The sequence below is a fragment of the Neovison vison genome, chromosome X, assembly GCF_020171115.1.
Source record: "Neovison vison isolate M4711 chromosome X, ASM_NN_V1, whole genome shotgun sequence".
Lineage (NCBI taxonomy): Eukaryota > Metazoa > Chordata > Mammalia > Carnivora > Mustelidae > Neogale > Neogale vison.
In genome coordinates this window covers 71,256,406-71,281,671 of record NC_058105.1, presented here as the reverse complement: position 1 = coordinate 71,281,671, position 25,266 = coordinate 71,256,406, and the positions used below count along the sequence as shown (strand labels likewise).

The 25,266-nt window shown below is 37.9% G+C and overlaps 1 protein-coding gene across 1 annotated transcript in view; it reads right to left on the bottom strand.

Annotated features, from left to right (window-relative positions):
- TEX11 (testis expressed 11) overlaps positions 1-25,266 on the bottom strand; it is a 335,773-nt gene that overhangs the window by 168,541 nt on the left and 141,966 nt on the right. Inside the window, exon 13 of the mRNA XM_044234723.1 lies at positions 1,668-1,819. Within this exon, the coding sequence (XP_044090658.1) occupies positions 1,668-1,819 (152 nt within the window). The remainder of the gene's footprint in view (positions 1-1,667; positions 1,820-25,266) is intronic.

Below are 25,266 nucleotides of genomic sequence, written 5' to 3'. Positions count from 1 at the left end.
GTCTGTAGGGAGCACATTATCAATAAAATATGGCTCACAGAATTTAAGAGTTCAAAGGCTCTTAGAGATTATCTACTCAAAAGATTTCCACTTAAAAAAATCAATCACAGGGCAGCCGGGTGGCTCAGTGGGTTAAGCCTCTGCCTTCAGCTCAAGTCATGATCTCACGTTTCTGAAATCAAGCACTGCATTGGGCTCTCTGCTCAGCAGGGAGCCTGCTGCCCCCCAACCCTGCCTGCCTCTCTGCCTACTTGTGATCTGTCAAATAAATAAATAAAATCTTTTAAAAAAATCTCTCTGATTTTTATAAAACCATTATACATATTTGGAAAAATTCAAGAAATCTGGTAAAATAAAAGACAGCAGGGGAGCCTGAGTAGCTCAATCAGCTGAACATACGACTTTGATTTTGCCTATGGTCATGTTCTCAAGGTCATGAGATCAAGCCCCATATCAGGCCATACTCAGCATGGAGTCTGCTTATCTCTCTCCCTGTTCCTCCTGCCCCTCTCTCTTGCTCTCTCTCTCTCTCCCGAAAAGTAAATATACAAAATCTTTTTTAAAAAATAAAAGAGGGGCACGTGGGTGGCTCAGGTCATGATCTCAGGGTCCTGGGACTGAGCCCCACATCGGGCTCTCTGCTCAGCAGGGAGCCAGTTTCCCTTCCTCTCTCTCTCTGCCTGCCTTTCTGCCTACTTGTGATCTCTGTCAAATAAATAAATATTAAAAATCTTAAAAAAACCAAAAGAAAGATTTTTCTTTTAAGTGACTTTTCGTCATCACTCAGAATAAATCCCAGTATTAACATTTAGTAACTATCACTCCTGTTCTATCTCTGTATATGTGTACAATTAGAAGGATGTATTGGGGTGAGAATTTTCCAAGAAAGGGATCATATTATGTTCTTCAGGGTATAGAGTTCTACAGAGAGGTAGGGGTTAAGGGAATGCTGAAATCTGGTTCTACATCTCTGCTTTAACAGAGAAATTATATTTTATTTGGGACAGGGTTCATATAAGATTGCATGACAAAAAAGATGCTGGGGCTAAAAAGGAAGTTAAAAACTAGGAATCTATTTCACAACCTCTGTTTCATAGTTAGAAAGAAGATCCAGAGATGTTATTAACTTGCCAGAAGGCACACAACTTACTTGAGATCACACTGAAATCATGAAATTAGGCCTCTAACCTCACAATTCTTTACTATACAAGAGCTTCAAGCTCAGAGGTTTTCTGTTTTTGTTGATGTTTTGCTATTTTTGCTGTTTCTCATTCTAGCCTGTGGAATCTGAATCAATGAGGTGTTATAGCTAATGGTTATTAGGAAAAAAAAAAAGCAGGCAAGGAAAAGGGATCCACTGACCTAAGAATTTTGCCACTGTTCTGACATCTAAGAATTACACGCATATTAACACCCTTCTAAAACCTGCAGAAGGGATGCCTGGTTGGCTCAGTCAGTTAAGTGTCTGTCTTTGGCTCAGGTCATGATCTGAGGGTCCTGGGATGGAATCCCACTTTGGGCTCCCTGCTCAGTGGGGAGCTTCCTTCACCCTCTGCCTGCAGCTCCCCCTGCCAGTGTACTCTTTCTTCCTCTCTTTGACAACTAAATAAAATCTTTTTTAAAATAGTAAAAAAAAAAAAAATGAAACCTGCAGAAATCCTACTGACCTAAAATGATTTCTTCAATCTTCTCCTTGGCAAGCAGTTCTTCCTTTCTTTGTAAAAGCATGTCAATGTGGAGCAGGAGAGCTTTTCCAATATTTTCTGATGACTTAAAATGTTCACAGATAATCTTCATGAAATAGAACCCAACAGCCTCTCTGTTCAATGAGACACAATTTTAAATGGCATGAATAGAATAACTGGTTTTTTATCAATGGAACTAAAGTTTATTTGAGAATAAGCAAAACATGCAAGATAAAACTGTATCTGAGCTTAGGTAATATCACCAAATGTCTAAATAAGCCTATTTGTTAACAATAATTTAATTCAATTTCAATTCAATTCATAAACATTTTCTTATCATGAACATCTTTAGTCAGATAATCATCTCTATCCTAATATCTAATTTATCCTTTCACTTCTAGAACTGATGCCAATTTATAAAAATTGGAACATGAGATCCAGTAAAGACACATGAACTGACATTAGAAATTTACTAGTCCCTTGTGATGAGAACTTTTAGATCTATTCTCTTAGTAACTTTCAAATATACCGTAGAGTAGTGTTACCTATAGTCATGTGTATATTACATCCCCAGTATTTATCTTCAAATTGAAGGACTGTACCTCTTGACCACCTTAAGCCATTATGATAGACACCTTAAAATTATATAGTGTTGAATGACAATTATATCTCAACAAAACTGAAAGAGAAAAAAGAAACTTACAGTTCCATCTGCCAAAAACTCCTTTTAAAAAATTTATTTATGCTTGATTACACAAACAGTACACCAGTATATTCTGAATACTTAAAAATGCAACTAGTTCATGGACTGGAAGACTTAATATTGTTATGATGCCAATACTACCAAAGCAATCTCGAGATTAAATGTAAACTTTATGAAAATCTCAGTGACATTTTGGCAGAAATGGAAAACTCTGCCCTAAGGTTCGTACGGAATCACAAGGGACTCCAAACAAAGCTGAAAGACTACCAATGCCTGTTTTCAAAATTTACTACAAAGGTAATCAAAACAGTGTCGTATTGGCATAAAGATAGATATATATACCAATGGAATAAAACAGAGTTCAGAAATAAAATCACATATATAATCAAATGATTTTCAACAAGGATGTCAAGACCATTCAGTATGGAAAGCACAGTCTATTCAACAAACGGTGTTGGGACAAATGGATATCCATATGCAAAAGAATGAAATTGGACATTTATATTTACCATATACAAAAATGAACTGAAAATGGATTAAATGACCTAAACAGAAGAAATAAAGTATAAAATTTTTAGAAGAAAACATAGGGGAGGGAGGCCTGAGTGGCTCGGTCAGTTAAACATCTGCCTTTGGCTCGGGTCATGATCCCTGAGTCCTGGGATCAAGTCTCACACCAGGCTCCTTACTCAGTTGGGAGCCTGTTTCTCCCTCTGCCTGCTTTTCCCCCTGCCTGTGCTCTCTCTCCCTCTCTCTCTCTGACAAATAAATAAAATCATAAAAAAAGAAAACATAGGGGGAAATCTTTATAACATTGGATTTGGTAATAATTTCTTAGATATGATACCAAGATCAGAGGTAACAAAAACAAAAATAGATAAACTGGACTACATTAAATTTTAAAACTTTTGTGTATTAAAGGATACAATAGAGTGAAATTGGCTATCTATGGAATAATATGGAGAAAATATCTGCAAATCATATCTGATACAGGTTTAATACCCAGAATATATAAAGAGCTCCTAAAACTCAACAACAAAAAGCAAACAACCTGATTTAAAAACTGGCAAATAACTTGAACAGATATTTCTCCAAAAAAGACACAAATAATAATCACATAAAAAGATAATCAACTTCACAAATCATTAAGGAAATGCAAATCAAAACCAAAATGAAATACCACCTTATACCCATTAGGATAGTTACTATCAAAACAAACAAACAAAACGAGTATTGGCAAGGATATGAAAAAATTGGAAACCCTGTGCACTGTTGGTGGATAATGTAAAATGATATAGCCATTATGGAAAACAATACAGCAATTTCTTTAAAAAATTAGAAACAGTGGGCACCTGAGTGACTCAGTTGGTTAAGCCTCTGCTTTCAGCTCAGGTCACGATCCCCGATATTGGGCTCCCAGCTTCGTGGGGAGTTTGCTTCCTCCCTCTGACCCTCTCCCCTCTCATGTTCTCTCTCTCTCTCTCTCAAATAAATAAATAAAATCTTTTTTAAAAGTTAGAAACAGGGGCGCCTGGGTGCCTCAGTGGGTTAAAGCCTCTGCCTTCAGCTCAGGTCACAGTCCCAGAGTCCTGGGATGGAGCCCCACGTTGGGCTCTCTGCTCAGCAGGGAGCCTGCTTCCTTCTCTCTGCCTGCCTCTCTGCCTACCTGTCATCTTTGTCAAATAAATAAATAAATAAAATCTTAATAAAAAAAAAAGAGTTAGAAACAGAATTACCATATGATCCAGTAATTCTATTTCTGGGTATAAACCCAAAATAACTGAAACAGGGTCTCAAATATTTGTAAGACTTTAAAAATTTATTTATTTGACAAAGAGAGACGCATCAAAAGAGGTAACACAAGCCGGGAGAGTGGGAGAGGGAGAAGTAGGTTTCCTGCTGAGCAGGGAGCCCAATGCAGGGCTTGATCCCAGGACCCTGGAATCATGACCTGAGCCAAAGACAGAGGCTTAACAACTGAGCCACCCAGGTGCCCCTCAAAGAAATATTTGTACACCCATGTTCACAGCATTATTCACAATAGCCAAAAAGTGGAAGTAGCCTAAGTCTCCATCAATGGATGAATGAATAAATGAAATGCAGTATATACATACAATGGAATATTATCCAGCTTTTAAAAGGGAGGAATTTCTGACACATGCTACAAAATGGCTGAACTTTGAGAACATAATGCTAAGCGAAATACACCAGTCAGAAAAAGACAAAAACTGTATAATTTCACTAATATGGGGTACCTATACCATTCACTCATAGAGACAGAAAATAGATTAGTGTATGCAAGAGAGACTGGGGGGAAGGAGGACTCAGGAGTTATTGTTCAGTGGGCACAGAGATTCAGTTTTGTGTGGGAGGCCGCAATAAGGATTGAGACGAGGACCAAACCAGGCCCTGACTTGTGCCTCCTTTAAAGTCCGAATAACCTAACAAAAGGTTTAGGACGGGAAAGGTTGAGTAGCACTGAGAAAGGGTCTGTGCTATGTGTTGTGCGCTCGCCTCCGTGACTTCCCACACGCTTGCTAAACAACTGAGAACAATCCGGTTGGGGTCATAAATAAGTTTGTGGCTGGTCCTTGCTGCCCTAGTACAGCCCATAAATTACTTTCAGGTTTGATGTATCAATACAGAACACCTGTACTGGCATCAGCCATTTGGCATCACGAGGTCTGCTTATAGTTAAATGTGAAACTTATTATGGGAACTCATGGTTGTTTAACTAGACACAGATGTTGTTTAACTAGACACAGATGTATTGCTTCTCCTATTATCACTATATATATGGCCTTAATGTTTTGAATAAACTTAGCACTGTTGGACATCCTCCTCAGTGCTCCTCCTGCCCCCATCTCTCTGCTTCTCGAGTTCTTTTCTTCATCCTCTTACCCTCATGTTCCAGGTCGATCTGTCATACCAGCCGTGACAAGAGTTTTGCAAAATGAAAAGAGGGCCTTGGAGACTGGCTGCACAACAATGTCAATGTGCTTAATACTAGTGAACTAGACACTTAAAAATAGTTAAGATGATAAATTTTATGTTATATGTATTTTATCAGAATTTTAAACTTTTAACAAGTTTTTTCTTGGAGGGATACACTTCTAAGATTAGTAACTATCCTTTTCAGTCCTTTCCTGGTACACTTATATACATGTCTGTACTTACAGAAACATAGTTTTTAAAATACGTAAGTGACATGTTATGCAAACGTTGCTTCTTTTTCTCTCAATACCATGTCTTAGAGTTCATTACATAAAGGTTTACTTTATCTTTTTTAATTCCCACATAGTATTTTATTGTATAGAGATACCTTACTTTTCTTATCTATTCTTCTGTTGATGATACTCAAGATGCTTTCAATGTTTCACTATTAGAAGCGATGTTCTGGCAAATATCCTTGTAAACATGTGATGTACCCCCTATAAATACCAAGGAGTAAAACTGCTAAATATGAATAACTTTCAGTGTTGATCCTGTCAATTTGTCCTCCAAAAGAGTGGGTGCTGGAGAAGCAGTCAACCTGGAAATGTCAATAGGTGCCTACAAAAATTTCAATTCCACCAGCATCACCTACTATAATGAAACTTTAGTTTTTGCCAATTTGATACTCTGCCAACCCATCTTGAATCAGAAGACTTTGTCTCAAGTGCTGCTTGATTTTTAAACTTTTACTATCCCTTTTCTCCTGGTATTCTCCTTCACACCTAAAAAGAAAGAGGAAAAAGAAAAAAACTCCTATCCAAATACCAGAAGACAACTATATAAATCATTTAACACAGATTTCTTTTTTACACAGAAATCCATATGAAAGGAAACTGCAGCTCTCCACTTTGGACATTCCTGTCATCCATTCTGGAGAAAAATACCTTTAAAACTGTAAAAATCATTGTTCCCAGTAAAAGCCCAAATTTTCTTCAAACATTTCAGATGTGGAATATTTAATGGCATGATACAAGATACTGTTCTTAGAAAAGAGGGAACATTTCCTTCTTACACTAACATAAGGAGAGTTATGAATGGGGGCACCTGGGTGGCTCAGTTGGTTAAGTGTCTGCCTTCGACTCAGATCATGATCCCAGGGTCCTGCCATCAAGCCCCACATCAGGCTTGAGCCTGCTTCTCCCTCTCCCCCTCCCCTGCTTGTGCTCTCTCTCTCTAATAAATAAATAAATAATTTTTAAAAGGAAAGTAATGAAAGGTTACAAATACTGGGTATAGGTTCTATGCTAAGTAGTGTGCTAAGCACCTTACACTATCTTATTAAGTTTTTATATGAACAGCATAAAGTGTGTCGCGTCATACTCATTTCTCAGTTGAGGCTTATAAAGGCCATAAAACACATAAAAGAGAAAAAAATAGCATCAAAGATTTGAATCCAAGTCTGTTTATCCCAAGTTTTTCCCATTGTATCCTATTGACTTCCTGTGAAAGTAATATTCAGGATCACGGTGACAATGGTCATAGATGAGATTCAAAGGAAAATGATTTAACTCCCCTATTAAGTGTTTTCATTAATTCAAGTTAACTACAAATCATTTTAATTGATTCCTCTTCCTCCCATAAGAGTTCTGTACAAATGCTAAAGATGTGGTCAAAATAAATACTGACAATTAGGATCTAATAAAGTCATATGAACTGCTGCCAGGAATATGCCACCATCTACAAATTTTCCATCTGCAGAGAGTGATGCAGACAGGATGGCTCAGGCCATCCACATTTCTTTAAGCCCTTTCACTCACCCAACCAGGCCACTAAGCGCTTTCACATCTCAGTATAGGGAGGCTCTGTCCCTGGCTCCCTCTGTTGCCTCTACCAGTTCCACACTTTCAGTGACTTTCCCTTCTCTCTGCAGACCCATCCCCTATCCACAGGCCTCACCTCCTACTGTGAGCTCTCAGGAATCTGTTACTTAGGCATGATGTCCTCTCTACCTTTTTCCCCAGAGCCCTCAACCCTGAGGGGTCTAAAGGAAAGGAACAGGACCCCTCAACAACCCCTCCAGAAAACCAATGGCCTTTTACATTCTTTGTTTCTTTCAGACTATGTGACTAAACCATTAGCTGTAAAGCAAAAAGAGTATTTTATCAATATATAATTGAAAGATGAAACAACTGCTAGAGGAAAAAGATACGATGAAGGATAAAAATACTAAAGTTATATTAGAATAAAAGAAAAAAACTGCAAAACGAGATTTTTGAGGCTGAAAATAGCAATTCAGGTAATGGAATAAAAATGTAGATAAACATATATAGAATTTTGAAACAGGCATATTAACAAGGGTTTAGAAATGCTGATTTACAGGAATTATAACCATTATAATATATAGACATCAGTTATACCTTTATGTTTTGGTAAGAATATATACCCAGTAAATGACTCAGGGTACAGCAAAGAGTACACATAGCAAGGCTGAGATTGCCTATACTTGGAAAGGCCTTCTTGTGCACGAGAAACAACAGGTGTTAGTGAGGATATGAAGAGAGGGGAAATCCTCTTACACTGTTGGTGGGAATGCAAACTGGTGCAGCCACTCTCGAAAACAGTATGGAGGTTCTTCTAAAGTTAAAAACAGAACTACCCTATGATCCAGCAATTGCACTACTAGGTATTTCCCAAAGAGTACAAAAATATGAATTCAAAGGGATATATGCACCTCAAAGTTTATAGCAGCATTATCTACAATAGTCAAATTATGGAAACTTCCCAAGTGTCTATCAACTGATGAATGGATAAAGAAGAGGCAACACACATGCCCCCCTAGAATATTACTCAGCCATCAAAAGGAATGAAATCTTGCCATTTACAATGTTGTTGATGGAGCTATGAAGTATTATACTAAGTGGAATAAGTTACAGAAAGACAAATACAGTATGATTTCACTCACATGTGTAATTTAAGAAATAAAATGAGCATGGGGGAATGGGAGAGAGAGGTAAACCAAGAAACACTCTTTATAGAGAACAAACTAATCATTAGCAGAGGGGAGGTAGGTGGGATGGGTAAAATAGGTGATGGGGATTAAAGAGTATACTTGGAGCATCAGGTGTTATATGGAAGTGTTGAAACACTAAATTGTACACCTGAAACTAAATATTACACTGAATGTTAACTGGAATTTAAATAAAAGCTTAAAAAAAAAGAAAGGCCTGCTTGCAAAGCTGGCCTTTGGCTGACATCTGGTCACTTGGCTGGTAAACAGTTCTCTACATTGATATAAAACATTCCACTAATAATAAGGGTGGCTCACTATGTCTAGACTGCACAAACAAAATAGTATCTGGAATCCTTAAGGACTTAGTCTCTAATGAGCTCCCTGATAAACAACGGTTCACACATGTTGTTACTGCCAGAGGAATTAAGCATGTCCTGTGCAACTCTAATGGGAAGGAACTCTTGGAAGCTTATTCCTGGTGTTCTTCCTTCAGACTTTGGTCCTAGTGCCTTTTATGAAAAAAAGATTTATTTATTTTTATTTATTTTTTTAAAGATTTTATTTATTTATTTGTCAGAGAGAGAGGGAGAGAGAGCGAGCACAGGCAGACAGAGAGGCAGGCAGAGGCAGAGGGAGAAGCAGGCTCCCTGCCGAGCAAGAAGCCCGATGTGGGACTCGATCCCAGGACACTGGGATCATGACCTGAGCCGAAGGCAGCTGCCCAACCAACTGAGCCACCCAGGCGTCCTGAAAAAAAGATTTATTTGACAAAGAGAGAGAGGGTGCACAAGCAGGGGGAGTGGGAGAGGGAGAAGCAGCCTCCCTATTGAGCAAGGAACCTGATGTGGGGCTTGATCCCAGGGCCCTAGAATCATGACCTGAGCTGAAGGCCAGGTGCCCCAACTTTTCTTCTTTTCTAATGTAAGCTTTTAATGAGAAGAAGAAGAAAAAAACTTCCCTCTCAGTGCTGTTATATCTGCATCCCACAAATTTTGATAAATTGTTTTCAGTTTAACTCTCTTTCTGATATTGATTTATCTTTCTGATATTGATTTGTATTTGATCTGTATTACCAGAGAAAACACTCTGTTTTTACTTCTTTTAAGTTTCTTAAGGTTTGGGGGGGGGTTTGGCCCAGAATATGGTCTATTTCAGCATATATTCTGTGGACACCTGGAAAGACTGTGTATTCTGCTGCTGTTTGATGAAGTCTACTGTAAATGTCAGAGTCTGAGAGTTGATGAGTATGTATCTTAACTGTTTTTTTCCTATTTCTATGAATTTTTGAAAGAGAATGTTGAAGTCTCCTACTCTAATTGTGGACTTCCTTATTTCTTCTTTTAGTTCTATTATGTCTTGCTTCTTGCACTTTGTAGCTGTATGTGTGTGTGTCTATGTGTGTGTACAGGTTTCTATCTTCTTTTCTTATTAGTAACAATCATGGCTAAGATTTCTTACAATAAAAGGCTACAAAGTAAATTAATAAAAGTAAAAATAAAAGGCACTAGGACCAGGGGTGCCTGTGTGGCTCAGTCAGTTAACCATCTGTCTTCAGCTCAAGTCATGATCCCAGGGTCCTGGGATCAAGCCCCACGTCAGGTTCCCTGCTCAGCATAGAGTCTGCTTGAGATTCTCTCCCTCTCCCTCCCTCCTCTGACCCTCCCTCCTGCTCATGTGCATCTCTTTTTCGCTCTCTAAAATAAATAAATAAAATCTTTTTTAAAAGAGCAGAAACCGGGATGCCTGGGTGGCTCAGTCAGTTAAGTGCTGCCTTCGGCTCAGGTCATGATCCCAGGGTCCTGGGATCACGTCCCGTATCAGGGTCCTTGCTCAGCAGGGAGGCTGCTTCTCTCTCTGCCTCTGCCTGACACTCTGCCTACTTGTGCACACGCACTCTCTCATATGCACGCATGCTCCCTGACAAATAAATAAACAACTAAATAAAATCTTTTGAAAAGAGGAGAAATCAATAAAATTTTCAAAAACAATAGAAAAAAATCAATAGAAAAAATGAACTTGGTTCTTCAAAAAATATATAACAAAAAAGACATATAGATGGCCAACAAACACATGAAAAGATACTCATCACTTATTATCGGGGAAACGCAAATCAAAACCACAATGAGGTATCAGCCTACACCTGTCAAATGGTTCACATTGGAAGATATAAAGTGTTAGGAAATAGAATAATAGAAACCTTTGTGCACTATTGATGGGAATGTAAACTGGTGCAGCCACTGGAAAACATTATGGAGGTTTCTCAAAAAATTAAGAATAGATATACCATATGATCCAATACAATAATTCTACTAGTGGATACTGACCCAAAGGGGGGGGGAAAAGCATGAATTCAAAAGATATATGCACCCCTGCATTTATTGCAGCACACTTCACAATAGCCAAGGTATGGAAGCCTCCTAAGTGTCCATCAACAGATTAATGAAGAAGCTGTGGTACATATATCTATAATGGAATATTAAGCAGCCATAAAAAAGGGATGAGATCTTGCCATTTGTGACAACAGAGATGGTCCTAGAAGGTATTATGCCAAGTGAAATACTTCAGAGAAAGACAAACACCACATGATTCCACATATATGTGGAATCTAAAAACAGAATAAAGGGAATAAACAAAAAAAAAAAGCAGAGTAAGACCTCTAAATACAGACAACTGATGATTGCCAGAAGGGAAAGAGGTAGGTAAATGAGCAAAATGGATAAGGGGAGTGGGAGATACAGTCTTCCAGTTATGGAATGAAGTCACAGGAGTAAAAGGAATAGCATCAATATAGTCAATGATATTGTAATAGTGTTGTATGGTGATGAAAGACCCCCTTCCTCCTTGGTAAGGTTTGTTTTAGCAACCTATTGAAAGACCCCCTTCCTCTAGGACCCCCTTCCTCCTTGGTAAGGTTTGTTTTAGCAACCTATTGTCCCCATAGCCTGAAGGCAACACATTGTCTGTGGTCACCCAGTCTGTCAAAAGGAGAGACAAATGAGAAACGAAATGTACCGGGACTTTCCAGAGTGCTGTCCCAAGGAACCGCCAGAACGCCCTGACCCCAACGCCCAATCATGCCCGAATCAAATTAATCAATTAGACTCCTGTAACCATGCATATCTGCTTCTGTAGGATCGCTTCCCGCCACCGCTTCCCGCCAGAACAAACCGTTACAGTGCCTAACAATGCTTGATTTAGGTTAACCAATCAGATCCCTGTAACCAAGCCTCTGCTTCTGTAAACTCGCTTCCCACCACCCCAACCTTGCCCTATATAATCTGCTCCCCAACTTAGCCCGGCACGCTCAGCCCACAAAGGCTGATGCGTCCGCAGGCGCCTGTGTAACCAATAAACCTCTTGCAATTTGCATCCAGTGGAGGTGTGCTGTTTGATTCTTGGGTGCGACTCCAGGATCTTTCAGTGACAGATGGTAACTACATTTGTGGTGACCAAAGCATAATGGTATAAAGATACCAAATCACTTTGTTGTACACCTGAAACTAATATAACAGTGTGTAGTCAATTATACTCAAATTAAAAAATGAAAATATATATAAAAATTGACAACCATGTGACTGAGAAATAGAGAGACCAGACTCAAATTACCAGTATCAGGAATGAAACAGGATATCATTATAAACCCTGCATACGTCAAAAGGACAGAAGAATACCATGAGCAATTCCACACACATAAATTTAACAAGTTTGATGAAATGGACCAATACCCCCAAAAGCACAAAACTAACACAATTCACCAGTATAAAATACATAATTTGAATAATCCTACAACTACTAAGGAAATTAAATTTGTAATTTAAAAACTCATGAAAATAATTAAAAAATTAAAACTCCTGAAAAAGAAGTTCCAGGCCAAAATAGTTTCACTGAATAATTCTACCAAATACTTAAAAAAGAATTAACACCAATTCTATACAATATCTTCCATCCATAAAAGAAGAGCAAACACTTCTCAATTCATTTTATCAAGACACTATTGCCCTGATAACAAACTCAGACAAAGGCAGTACAAAATCAGAAACTATAGACCAATTTCCCTCACAAATTCAGATGCAAAAAACCTTAACAAATATTAACAAACAGAAAAAATAAATACATTCAAAGAAGTAACACCACTATCAAGTGATGTTTATTTCAGGAATTTAAAGCTGCTTCATATCTGAAAAATAATCACTGCAATTCACCATAAGAGCACATCACGTCAACTAATGCATAAACAGGATCTCACAAAACTCAACACCAATTCATGGTTTTAAAAAACTATCATCTCAAAAAGATGAGAATAAGGGCCAATTCCTCAACTTGATAAAGAGCATCTACAATTATCCTTATACTTAAAAACCCACCCAACAACAGCAAAATATATCTTATTCTCAAGTGCACACTGAACATTTACCAAAAGAGATGATATTCTGGGCTATAGTACAAGTCTCAGTATATTTAAAAAAACCCTCAAATTATACAAAGTATTTTCTCTGGCCACATGGAATTAAATTAGAAATCAATAAAAGGAAGGGAAGGTGGTTGGGGGATGGAGTAACTGGTTGATGGACATCAAGGAAGGCATATGATGTAATGAGCACTGGATATAAGACTGATGAATCACTGACTTCTACCTCTGAAACTAATAATATGTTAACTGGAATTAAATTAAGAAAAAAATATTTTTTTAAGATTTTTATTTATTTATTTGACAGATCAGAAGTACTCAGAGAGGCAGGCAGAGAGAGAGAGAGGAGGAAGCAGGCTCCCCCATGAGCAGAGAGCCCGATGCGGGGCTCGATCCCAGGACCCTGAGACCATGACCTAAGCCGAAGGCAGAGGCTTAAGAAAAATTTTTAAAAAGAAACCAATAGCAGAAAAATCTTTAGGAAAATGATCAGATATTTGGAAACTAAATAACATACTTCTAAATGGCCCATCGACTAAATAAGAAAATCAAGAGGGAAATTTCAATGTATTTAGAATTGAATGAAGATGAAAGCACAACATTTAAAATTTCTGGAATGCTGCTAAAAAGTGATACTTCATGGAAAATTAATAGTAGTAAGTTCTTACCAAAAGAGAGAGAGAGAGAGAGAAAGAGAAAGGTCTCAAACCAGTCATATCATCTTCCATCTTCTTTTTTTGACAGACAGAGATCACAAGTAGGCAGAGAGGCAGGCAGAGAGAGAGAGAGAGAGAGAGAGAGAGAGGAGGAAGCAGGCTCCCTGTGGAGCAGAGAGCCTGATACGGGGCTCAATCCCAGAACACTGGGATCATCACCTGAGCTTAAGGCAGACCCTTAACCCATTGAGCCACCCAAGCAACCTATCTCAAAGAATTCTAGGAACAAGAGTAAATATAACCTAAAATAAGTACAATAAAGAAACAATAAACTTCTAAGCATCAATCAATGAAATGAATAACTGTTTCTTTTGGAAGATCAGTAAAACGGATAAATCTCTAGCCAAACTAATAAAAAATATGAGAAGATACAAATTACCAATATCAAGAACGAGAGTTGATATCACTACAGATTTTTACAAATGTTAAAAAGTTTAAAAAGGAAATATTATAAAGGAATTTCTGCCAATGTATTTGACATCATCAATAAAACAAATTCTCAAATTACCAAATCTCACTCAAGAAGAAATCAGTAACATAAATAACACTATATCTGCTGAGAAAGATTGAGTATATAGTCCGTAGTGAAAAACCCTGCCACCAAAGAAACTTCCAGGCCCAGCAGTTACTGTTTAAATCTACCAAATCTTTAAGGAAGAAATAATACCAATTTAACATAAACCCTTTCAGAAAATTGAAAGGAAGTTTATACTTCAGTATCTGTCATGAACATACATGCAAAAATTCTAAACAAAATTTTATCAAATTGAATTCAACAATATATAGTGTTTGCTTCAGCAGTACATATATAAACTAACAATATATAAAAAGTATAATACATCATAACCAAGTGGGTTTATCCCAAGAATGCACAGACATACAAAAATGAAATCAAATGGATCACAGACCTAGAACCAAAAGCAAAACCTATGCAAAACCTAGAACCAAAAGCACTTCTAACAGAAAATGAAAGAGAAAGTATTTGTGACCTAGGTTAGGCAAAGATTTCTTTGCTATGACACCAAAGCCTCCATAAAAGATAAAACTTATAAACTAGACTTCACTAAATTAGGAATATATAGAATATATATAGGAATATATATGTTCTCTCATATATATATATATATATGAGAGAATGAGAGAGTAAGCAGAAGCAGGGAAGTGGCACAAGGAGAGGGAGAAACAGACTCTGGCTGAGCAGTGAGCCCAACGCAGGGCTCAGTCCCAGGACCCTGCGTTCATGACCTGAGCTGAAGGCTGAAGCTTAACCGACTCAGCCACCCAGGTATCCCAAGAAGTTCTGTTCTTCAAAAAAGTGTATTAAGAGAATGCAAATCCAAAGCACAGGCGGGGAGAAAATATTTGGAAATCACATATCTGATAAGAGATCTTGTTTACAGAGTAAAGAACTCTCTAACTTAATATTAAGAAAACAACCCAATTTTTTACATTGGCAAAAGACCTGAACAGACACTTCACAAAAAAGGATGCACAAATGACAAGCATATGAAAAGACGTTCAATGTTATTAGTTATTACAAGAATGCAAATTTAAGTATATGTCCATACAAAAACATGTGCGTGGATATTCATAGCAACTTTATTTGTAATAGACCTAAACAGGAAATAACTAAAATGTCCATCAACAAATGAATGGATAAACAAATCGCAGTATATCCATACAACAGATTACTACTCAGCAACAGAAAGGAATGAACTTTTTTTTTAAAGATTTTATTTATTTATTTGACAGAAATCACAAGTAGACAGAGAGGCAGGCAGAGAGAGAGAGAGGGAAGCAGGCTCCCTGCTGAGCAGAGAGCCCGACGCGGAACTCGATCCCAGGACCCTGAGATCATGACCTGAGCCGAAGGCAGCGGCCCAATCCACTGAGCCACCCAGGCGCCCAGGAATGAACTATTTTTTAAAAAAAGATTTTATTTATTTGAGAGAGAGAGCACGTACAAGAGGAGGGAAGGGCAGAAGGAGAAGGAGAGGGAGAAGCAGACTCTCCACTGAACACAGAGCCCAACACAGGGGTCCAATATCAGGACCCCAAGGTCATGACTCAGGTCAAGGTCATGACCTGAGCCAAAGTCAGACGTTTAACCAACTGAGCCACACAGATGCCCTGAAAGAAATGAATACTGACAGACCTAACAACATAGATGACTCTCAGATAATTATGGTGAGTTAAAGAATTCACACTAAAAGGAATAAATTATCTGATTCCATTTATATAAAATTCTGGAAACTACAAACTCATCTATAGTAACATAAGTGATCAATGAATGATCAATGGTTGCCTGGTAAAGAGGTGCTGGGCGGGGGGAGGCATTATAAAAGGTTACAAGGAATCATTTGGGGGAGTTAACTAGGTTCACTGACCTGATTTTAATGATGAATTCATAACTGTGCACATATGTATGTGTGTATATAAACATACACATATAAATGTGTAGGAATATGCACACTTGTGAACATATCCATCATATGTGTATGAACACATTATGTGTATATACAAATGTGTGTCTATACATGAATGTATGGTACCTGTCATTCATATGTCAAAACTTACTGAATTGTCCACTTATGTTAAATATATGTATTGAATTATACATCAATTATACCTCAATAAAGCTTGCTTTTTAAAAATAAGAAAACAAAGGAAATCGGGCATTCCTTTGCATAATTGCTAGAGGTGGATGGGAAGGCCAGTTAGAACTGTCATCATAAACTCACAATCACCTTGCCCAGAGAACTCTGGAGATGGCTCTAAAAACACTGTTATATTTCTGAGGAACGTACTAACTACTCATTTACAGGTAATATCAGTAACTCTGCTCCCTGGGGTTAGTTTCATTTAAAAAAAAAAAAGGATAAGTTAGCCAAATACAATGAATTGTGAGGATGTGTTATGTGTTAGAAATAGAAGGTATATAACTGATAATACTTAAAGGACTAAGAACAATAAATTGTTATAATGCTAGTGGGCATATAGACATCCCCGATCTTCTGGTTTAGTAATAACAATCATTCTCCATTTAAGGGTATAGATAATCTACACATAGAAAGTAACATTTTCACTGAAGTCTAATTTTAGGCTACACCTGAAGAACCAGGCTTTGGCTGCAACTATTTGCCTTGCCGTTGAAAAACCCCACTCAGCAATCTAGTTATCTGGCATTAGAGTCCCCCAACCTGTAGCATTGCCATATGTTAACATTTAAAGATATGTATCTGGTAAAGTATTTCGTGTGTGTGTGTGTGTGTGTGTGTGTATTATGTGGCCATCCTGATTATGGTTGTTACACTTTAGTCCACCAACGAGCAGTGTAATGAGAATCCCACAATCATAGGATTTAGAGCTAGAAGGAACCTTAAACTTTATTTATTTGAACCTCCTCTACCCCTCATTTACAGAAGTGCTGGAGGTTTTGGTTTTCTATTGTTGCTGTAACACATTATTCACAAATTTAGTAGCTTAAAATACCCCATTTATTGGGGCACCTGGATGGCTCAGTTGGTTACACACCCAACTCTTGACTTTGGCTCAGGTCATGATCCCAGGGTCATGGGTCCATGCTCAGTGCAGAGAGTCTGCTTGATATTCTCTCTCTCTCTCCCTCTACCCTCTGCCCCACTCGTGTGCACTCTCTCTCTCTAAAATAAATAAATAAAATCTTTAAAAAAAAAAAAACACCCATTGATTATTTCACAATTCCGTAGGTCAGAAATCTAGGCAGGTTCACCTGGGAACTGTGCTTAGGGTCTCAAAAGACCAAATCAAGGTATTGGCTTGCCTGGGCTCTTAACCTGAGGGCTTTAGAGGAGTATCTCCATCTAAGCTTATTTCGGTATCAGCAAAAATCAGTTTTGTAAGGTTGTGGGAACTGAGGTCTCATTTCCTTACTGGCCTTCAACTGGGATTTCTTCTCAGTGCCTAGAGGCCACCAGAATTCCTTTGAACAGTAATTGTACCTTGAATGTATCTGACTTCAGTTTCTGCATACCTCTTCTGCTTTTAAGGAGTCATGTGATTATACTGGACACACCCAGATAACCAAGGATAATACCCTTATTTTATATTCAACTGATTAATAGCTTTAATTACACTGCATAATCCCTTTTGCCATGTAAGTAACATATTAACAATCGCAGGAATTAGGACATGGATGGATCTTAGGGGACATTATTCTGCTTTTTACAGGCCCTAAGAAGCTAAATGACTTGTCTGAGGTCATCCAGTCAGTAGCAAGGACTCATTCCAATACACCACACGTTGCCTCTTGCTGACATAAACTCACTGCTCATGCTAAACAGCATTTTAGTAATCATCACTTCAATGCTTGTAAATGCCTCAGAGTTAGTAAAATTGTCCTATAATTTACTCTTAGGCACAGCTCACAACTGCACAATAAATGAGCAAGCAATGCTTATAAAACTGCCTAAGAAGCTAAATGTAGCATCTTAGTCATGGCCAGTACTACTAACCTTACATAAAATGGTGAACATGAATTCTGTTCTGTAGACACATGGCTCAACTTGAAATGATAAAAATATTAGTTCCAATATTTCTTCAAAAGTAATAATAGCCCAAAGTCTACTGAATGCTTACTATGTCCCAGGAGTATTACATGAATTAATTTATTTAATCCTCAGACACACAGGTCTGTTCCTTCTATTGTATCATGAAAGGATCTAAATTCAAACACTTTTTCTGCATCTCTTGTGAGAATAATGATTTTCTTGTGTGTATTTTAGATACACCATATTAGTTTCAGATGTATAATATAATGATTCAACAGTTATACACATTATAAAGTGATCACCATGTAAAACCAAGCTATCATCTTTCACTATACCATGCACATACTACATATTATTAACTATATTCCCTGTGTTACACATTGTATCCCTGTGTCTCACTTATTTTATAACTAGAAGTCTGTATTCTTTAATCACCTTCACCTATTTTGCCCATCCTTCACATAAAATCATGATTTTTATCTTTCATTCTATTAGTGTACTATATCAATCACATCTACGACTTTGCATATATTGAACCATCCTTGCATCCCTGGGATAAATTCCATTTGGTCATGCGGTTTAGCCATTTTTTTTTAAGATTATATTTATTTATTTGACAGAGAGAAATCACAAGTAGATGGAGAGGCAGGCAGAGAGAGAGAGGGAAGCAGGCTCCCTGTGAGCAGAGAGCCCGATGCGGGGACTCGATCCCAGGACCCTGAGATCATGACCTGGGCCGAAGGCAGCGGCTTAACCCACTGAGCCACCCAGGCGCCCCTAGCCATTTTTTTTTTAAGATTCTATTCATTCATTTGACAGAGATCACAAGTAGACAGAGAGGCAGGCAGAGAGAGAGAGGGAAGCAGGTTCCCCGCTGAGCGGAGAGAGCCCAATGCGGGACTCAATCCCAGACCCTGAGATCATGACCTGAGCCGAAGGCAGTGGCTTAACCCACTGAGCCACCCAGGCACCCCGGTTTAGCCATTTTAATGTGTTGTTGACTTTGGTTTACTAATTTTTGTTGCAAATGTTTGCATCTATATTCGTCAAGAGTACTGGTCTATACAAATGTCGTATGTTTCACTCAAATGTGGAATCTAGGAAACAAAACAGATGAACATATGGGAAGGGAAAAAGAGAGAGAAAGAGAGAAGCAAACCATAAGAGACTTTTAACGAGAGAGAACAAACTAAGGGCGGATGGAGGGAGGTGGGTGGGGAATGGTCTAGATGAGTCATGGATATTAAGGAGGGCACTTGTTAATGATGAGCATTGAGTGTTATATGTAAGTGATGAATCACTAAATTCTACTGCTGAAACATGTTAACTAACTAGAATTTAAATAAAAATTGGTAGGGGGAGTACTGGTCTATAGTACAGTGCCCTCATCTGGCTTTGTTATCAGGGTAACACTGGCCTCATAAAATGAGTTTGGAAATATTCCCTCCTCTTCAGTTTTTTGGAAGAGTCTGAGAAGGACTGGCATTAATTCTCTGAACATTTGGTAAAACTCACCAATCAAGCCATCTGATCCCTGGCATTTCTGTGTTGGGAGGTTTTTGATTACTGATCCAACCTCCCTACTCATTACTGTTCTGTTCAGATTTTTTATTTCTAATTCAGTCCTGGTAGGTTGTATGCTTCTAAGACTTTATCCATTTCTTCTAGTTCATCCAATGTGTTGGCATATAATTACTCATAATATTCTTTTATATTCGTTTATATCTGTATGGTGTCAGATGTAATATCTCCTCTTTCATTTCTGATTTTGAGTCTTCTCTCCTCTTTTCTTAGTCTAGTTAAAGTTGTATCAATTTTACCTTTTTGAAAAAACTACCTCTTCATTTCATTTATTTTTTCTATTGTTTTTCTGGTGTCTATTTCATTTATTTCCTCTCTGATCTTCATTACCTCCTTTCTTCTGCCAACTCTGAGCTTAGTTTTTCTAGTTCTTTTCCTTTTCTTTTTCTAGTTCCTTCAAGTATTAAGTTAGGTTGTTTATTTGAGATCTATTTTCTTTTTTTTCCAATTTATTTATTTTTAGAAAAACAGTATTCATTATTTTTTCACCACACCCAGTGCTCCATGCAATCCATGCCCTCTATAATACCCACCACCTGGTACCCCAATCTCCCATCTATTTTCTTAATCTGTGCATTTGTTGCTATAAACTTCCCTCTCAGAACTGCGTTTGCAGCATCCCACAGGTTTGGAGGTGTTTCCATTTTCATTTGTTTTGAGATATTTTTTATTCCCCTTTTGATTCCTGCTTTGACCCATTGGTTGTTTTGGAGAGTGTTGTTGATTAAACATCGTGTTAAAAATTTATAGCTGGGGCTCCTGGGTGGCTTAGTGGGTTAAAGCCTCTGCCTTTAGCTCAGGTCATGATCCCAGGGTCCTGGGATCGAGCCCCGCATCAGGCTCTCTGCTCAGCAGGGAGCCTGCTTCCTCCTCTCTCTGTCTGCCTCTCTGCCTACTAGTGATCTCTATCAAATAAATAAATAAAATCTTTTTAAAAATTTTATAGCTTTTTCTGATTGCCTTTCCTTGCTGACTTCATTTCATACCATTGTGGATGAAAAAGATACTTGGTATGATTTCAGTCTTCTCAAATTTGCTGAAACTTATTTTGTGATATTATCTATTCTGGAGACTATTACACGTGCACTTGAGAATAATGTGTATTCCGCTGCTGTTGGATGGAATGTTCTTCTATAAATGTCTATTGGGGCCATTTGGTCTAACATATGGTTCAAGCCCAAAGTTTCCTTGTAGATTTTCTGTCTGGTTTGCTGAAAGTGACTGAAGTCTCCAACTATTATTTTTCATGTTCTTTCATTTTCATCACTTCCCTCCGTTTCCTATACTGGAATCTCTGAGGGTAAGATTCCTTATTCATATAGTTTATGGCAAGAACTTATTTGGGTAGTTCATGGCTTTACTGTGGAAATGTTTAAAAAAAGATAGGTTCTGGGGCACCTGGGTGGCTCAGTGGGTTAAGCCGCTGCCTTCGGCTCAGGTCATGATCTCAGGGTCCTGGGATCGAGTCCCGCATCGGGCTCTCTGCTCAGCAGGGAGCCTGCTTCCCTCCCTCTCTCTCTCTGCCTGCCTCTCCATCTACTTGTGATTTCTCTCTGTCAAATAAATAAATGAAATCTTAAAAAAAAAAAAAAAGAAAAAAGAAAGGTTCTGAAGATAGTGTGGGGCTGGCAAATTAGATACTAACATGGTTGAAAAAAAGCAAGAACAGCAAAAGGCAGTACAATAACTCAAGACAATATAATTTTAATGCCAAATATGTAAGCAAGAAGAATTTTATCTTTATTAATCATCTAACTGGGGCACCTGGGCGGCTCAGTCATTAAGCATCTGCCTTCGCTCTGGTCATGTTCCCAGGGTCCTGGGATGGAGCCCCACATCAGGCTCCCTCTCCCATTTCCCCTGCTTATATTCCCTCTCTCGCTGTCTGTCAAATAAATAAAATCTTTTTTTAAAAAAAAGAGTAATTCTATCATAGTTTTTAATTCTATCACAGTAATTCCATCACAATCCATCAATCATCTACTTACTAGGCCTTCTTTGGAAATACCAAAATATTCTGATTTTATTTATTTCATAATTATGAGCTACCTTCCTCATTAGACAGTGATCTTCTTGAGACCAAGGACTATATATTATTTAATTCCTGTATCTTTAGTGCGACAAAATAACTGATACACTGGAAGAACTCAGGTGGGAAAGAACCCATTCCCACTACTATCAACCTAACTCAGGTTCTTATCACTTCATATGCAAGCTACCTGTGATGAATTTGTTTTTCCTACTTCTGATCTCATCCCTCTCAATTTCTTGCATAAGCTTCCATTGGCATGTCACTACCCTCTTTGAAAACCTTCAGTGGGTCCTTATTTGCCTATAACATTAAGTCCTTTAACTTGATTTTCAGGGATTTTCACAAATGGCTCCAATTTACCTAACTTTATATCTCATTACAGCTTTTAAATAAAATGTATGCTATACCCTCTCTGATCCATTAATCATCATATTCTGAACAAATTATTTTATCTCCCTATCTACTTGATACAAATCTCCTAACTTCTTCTTTCCACTTTACTAAATTCTCTCCCGTCTTCAAAGCCCAGGTCAACTCTCCCCTTCAAAGAACACTTTCTGATGTTCCCAGTCCATTAATAACCTAGGCTTCTTCTGAATTCCTATACTAATTTATCAGTTATCCTTATTTTCTATGTGCTATCTTACATTGTTATCTTTATACATATACTCTTTCCAAAAAGACTTGTAAGTTCCCTTAAAGAAGTTCCTATGCCTTCCATATGCTGCTCTTTACATGTAAGATAACTAAATTGGACTAAATTACTGTTGCTAAACCTGCCTTAGGCTCACATTTTTGCTCACTCTAATCCTCCTGCCAAGAATTCCTATTCATTCACCTATGCTGATCTACATTTTCCAAGTCCCTATCTCCTCCATTTAGCATTCTCTGATCAATAGAGCCCACGGTGATCGTTTGCTCCCTCCTCTAAATTCATATAGGATTTATCAACAAGTCATGCATTTCTCATATCCTCCATTTTATTGTCAGTTGGCTGATCATATAGATATGCTTAACTTGCTGTAACAGACTGTAAATTCATTAGAGGAATATCTGTTTCTTATACTTTTTTTTAAATCTCCAAACCAGACCCTAAACAACATGTTGCACCATACACAATTTTTGCTGACAAAATGAACTTAAATGTATCCAATGTGCTAAGCAAAACTGAACTCTTGTCTCCAAGAAGCAGTCAACCTTAAAAAAATCCCTTTAACTCCTCTTCCCATCTCAAACACCCTAAAACCAACCCCCCTCAGGGGGGAAAAACACATAAACATCTATCCAAACCAAATACAGAACATAGATATAAGATACAAGAACTGAGTATATATTCTGTACCAACTTCCTTTCCTACAGACAGGAACTATTTTTTCTAATCAACCCATTAACAATTCTTATTAAAACAAAAAATTCTAATGGATGCCCTAAAAGTATTTTGTATGGATATCTGATCCGAAATGGGAAAGGAGATGAAAGAACTATGGTGATAATTCTTATGAACAGTCAGCTTTGACAGTGGCTGTTAGATGAGAATATCCATGTAAGCATGATTAAATTAAATCCCAGGAACCAGTGAATGTTTGCTTTTACTTCTTAGGTCTAGTGATAACCTTTTAGATCTATCCCAGGAAGGAATTAGTGTTCAGAGTATTAGGTCTTCAATATTATATCTGTCTCTTTCCCTGAATTTTCAGGATCTTTTCTCACTCGTCTCAGCATGCCATTTCTGCAACCCACTCAAGTACTTGTTATTATATTATCAAGAGTAAATTTCATTTAAACATGTTACTTTAAAAATATGCTGCATTCTTGGGGGGTCTGGGTGGCTAAGTGTGTTAAATGTCTGCCTTCAGCACAGGTCATGATCCCAGCATCCTTGGATCAAGCCCTGAGTCAGGCTCCCTGCTCAGTGGGGAGTCTGCTTCCCCTCTCTCTCTCTCCTTCTGCCCCTTCCTCTGCTTATGTGTCCCCCCATCAAAATAAATAAAAAATATGCTGCATTCCTAAATATAACTATACTGTATCTCAGAGCCAAAAACTTTTTAGGTTAAGTCATTTTTATTTTTTAATGTTAAGTCTATTGAAAAATACTATTTACTATATCATATTTTCTCTAACAGAACTTTTCTGGAATGCATTTAATGCATAGAATTGAGAGAGCTCTAAAACATTTTATTGTAATATTCAACAGTAAGTTCAAAAACATTAATAAAATAACATCAGGTCTTATAGAACAGGAAGGTTGGGAACAAAGTGGTTAACCTGCAAGGCTTTCTGTTCTTTTTTTTTTCTTTTTTAAATTAGCCTAAACAAAGTGCTTCCCTTGTATCTAATTCGGACTTCCAGAAATTCTGATCTTGACTTCAGAAACCTGATTTTGCTTTTTTTATACTCTTGATTTTAGGTTGGCAATGTCAATCTGATCTCCTATAATCATGTTCATATTTTTATCTACTGTGTTGGCTTTCCTAGATCACTTTATCTCAAGGTTTCTGACTCTATCTTGGTAGTCTTGTTCTAATTCAAAATCTCTTAGTTTGAATATTTGGTTTTGTATTCTTGTCACTGGTATGAACAGTAACTGATTAATCCTACCTCAGCAGTACAAAAGGAAGGGTCTGAACCATTTTACCAGTAACAAGATATCTTAATTGTAAGATTAGACATGATCTTTTTTCTTTTAAAATTTTTACTACAGTCATGGTATGTTTATAGAGGGAAAAAATAAAAGATACAAATTTTGAAAAGAAAGAATTAAAGCTCAAGGTGAGAAGAGTTAAGAAGACAGTAATACGGGTGCCTGGGTGACTGAGTGTGTTAAAGCCTCTGCCTTCGGCTTGGGTCGTGATCCCAGAGTCCTGGGATCAAGCCCCACATTGGGTTCTCTGCTTGGTGGAGAGATTGCTTCCTCCCCTCTCTCTCCACCTGCCTCTCTGCCTGCTTGTGGTCTCTGTCTGTCAAATAAATAAATAAAATCTTAAAAAAAAGAAGACAGTTGTTATTAAAGAGTTCAGGACCCCTGAACTTTTAAGTTATAAAAGTCTTTAGTTACGTACAGAAAACTGAAGGCGTGATGAAGACTGAAGAAGGAAAACTTTGATTTTTTTTAAAAGATTTTATTATTTAACAGAGAGAGAGACACAGCAAAAGAGGGAACACAAGCAGGGGGAGTGGGAGATGAAGAAGCAGGCTTCCCACTAAGCAGGGAAACTGAAGTAGGGCTCAATCCCAGGACCCTGGGATCATGACCTGAGCCTAAAGCAGACAGTTAACGACTGAACCACCCAGGCACCCTCCCTTTTTTTCTTTCTTTCTAGATTTTTATTTATTTACTTGATAGACAGAGAGAGATCACAAGCAGGCAGAGAGGCAGGCAGAGAGAGAGGGGGAAGCAGGCTCCCCGCTGAGCAGAGAGCCCAACGTGGGGCTCGATCCCAGGACCCTGAGATCATGACCTGAGCCGAAGGCAGAGGCTTAAACCACTGAGCCACCCAGGCGCCCCCCTCCCTTTTTTTTTTTTTTAATAAAGAGTGCAACAGACGCCCAAACGTTGCTACTCAATATGTGGTCCACAGACAAACAGCATCAGCATCACATGGAAAGCTTATTAGAAATGCAGATCTCAAGCTTTACCCAAGACCCACTTAATTAGAATATCTTAACAA